This window comes from the organism of the source record quoted next, unplaced genomic scaffold (assembly GCF_019419815.1).
Source record: "Pyrus x bretschneideri cultivar Hongxiangsu unplaced genomic scaffold, Pyrus_bretschneideri_v1 Contig2, whole genome shotgun sequence".
In the NCBI taxonomy this organism is placed as follows: Eukaryota; Viridiplantae; Streptophyta; class Magnoliopsida; order Rosales; family Rosaceae; genus Pyrus; species Pyrus x bretschneideri.
In genome coordinates, this window is record NW_025999501.1 from 3,204,221 (window position 1) to 3,206,208 (window position 1,988).

Below are 1,988 nucleotides of genomic sequence, written 5' to 3' on the forward strand. Positions count from 1 at the left end.
AACATCATCCCAGTTTTAAAGAAAAATGGTGCCTTACATATCTACATCGATTTTAGAAATTTGAACCTTGCAACTCCCAAAGATGAATATCCAATGCCAATTTCATATTTGTTAATTGACACAGTAGCCAATCACGAGATCTTATCCTTTATGGACGGACATGCTGGTTATAACCAAATTTTCATCGCCGAGGCTGATGTTGATAAGACCGTTTTCCATTACCCGAGGGCAATTGGCACATATGAATGGGTCGTCATGCCATTCGGCCTCAAGAATGCCAGTGCCACATACCAACGAGCCATGAATACTATTTTCCATGATTTGCTTGGTACTACCATCGAAGTATACATTTATGATGTTGTAATCAAATCACAACATTGGCAGACACATTTGGATGATCTTCGTTAGGCTTTCCTACGTATGCGCCAACACAACCTTAAAATGAATTCCGCCAAATGTGCTTTCGACCTATCAGAATTTTTTAGGATTCCTTGTACATCATCGTGGTATTGAGGTAGATGAAAATAAGGCTCCAACAATCATCAATGCTCCACCCCCGATGACTAAGAAACAACTACAGTCATTGCTAGGCAAGATTAACTTCCTCCGACGATTCGTTGCCAATTCGGCGGGAAAAATGAAAGCCTTCTCCACGCTCTTGAAACTTAAGGATTCTGACATCTTCGAATAAGTGCAGAACACTAAGAAGCGTTTACCCAGATCAAGGTCTGACTCCACCTGTCCTTGTCCCACCACGATGTGGCAGACCTCTCAAACTGTACATCTCAGCGGCCAAAGAATCCATCGGATGCCTCCTTGCACAAGAAAATGATGCTGGGCGAGAATAAGCCATTTTTTTATCTTAATCGAAATCTCAATCCACCGGAGATTAATTATTCTGTCGTTGAGAAGCTCTGCCTAGCCTTAGTTTTCACCACATCAAAACTTAGACATTGCATGCTCCCATCGGTCACTTAGGTCATTTCCTAGACCGATGTCATTCGTTATATGGTTACTCGGCCGATAGCAAAAGGCCGAATCGAAAAATGAACTATGGCACTGTCTGAATTTAGTTTACAGTATGTGCCCCAGAAAGCTATCAAAGGCCAAGCGTTGGCAGATTTCTTGGCTCAACATCCCTCACCATACGGTTTTGGGGGCAATGATGTTGAAATCGGCATGGTAGAAACACGTGACAATTACTGGACGATGTACTTTGATGGCTTTAATACTTTGGTCTCAGCTGGTGTAGGGATCATTATTCAATCCCTAAATCACAACCGTTGGTATTTTTCTCTCAAGCTTGATTTCAACTGTAGTAATAATCAGGCTGGATATGAAGCCCTTATCATCGGCCTCGGTGTCCTACACGATTTGCGAGTAACTCGTGTCCTTATTCTCAAAGATTCCGAACTTGTGATGAACCAACTTAATGGGACTTATCGTTGCATAAGTTGCACTCTGGCGCACTATCGCAAGGTGGCCAACTATTTGACCGAGTCTTTCGACGGCGTTACTTTCAAACATATTTCACGCGCTCGAAACACTGACGTGGTTGAATTAACTCAAATAGCTTCCGGAGCGCAACTCCTAGGGGCCAAAGTAGGCTGAGAAATACCTATGTCACGATGAGCACAACTAACCTTGGTTAATCACCAAGTTCTCCAACGCGATTGCTTGGTTCGTACACGAGTCATGGCCTTACCCTCGTTGTTAGAGCGGAATGACCCTATAAAGGTTTGCGCAGTCGAGGTAATACGAGATGACTGGAGAAAATCAATTATACGGTATCTCGACAATCATAATGGCAAACATGATCGTAAAATAAGGGTTCATGCCACGAATTATGTAACATACGAAAATAAGTTGTATCGCAAAGGCGATGATGGTTTATTGTTACTATGCCTCGGCCCGCAGAAGGCTGCTCTAGCAATCACAAAGGTTCATGAAAGAATCTGCGGGGCTCATCACTCCGGACGAAATATACG

The 1,988-nt window shown here is 43.1% G+C and overlaps 1 protein-coding gene across 1 annotated transcript; it reads left to right on the forward strand.

Moving 5' to 3' along the window:
* Window positions 1-1,053: 1,053 nt before the first annotated feature.
* Window positions 1,054-1,611, forward strand: LOC125476685. The gene has a single exon (XM_048583020.1). It carries the CDS (start codon window positions 1,054-1,056, stop codon window positions 1,609-1,611), a length of 558 nt encoding a protein of 185 aa, XP_048438977.1.
* The last annotated feature ends 377 nt before the right edge of the window (window positions 1,612-1,988 follow it).

What these genes read in the sequence shown, in the direction of transcription:
- LOC125476685 (XM_048583020.1), top strand. Translation starts at nt 1,054, where the DNA reads ATGGCACTGTCTGAATTTAGTTTACAGTATGTGCCCCAGAAAGCTATC.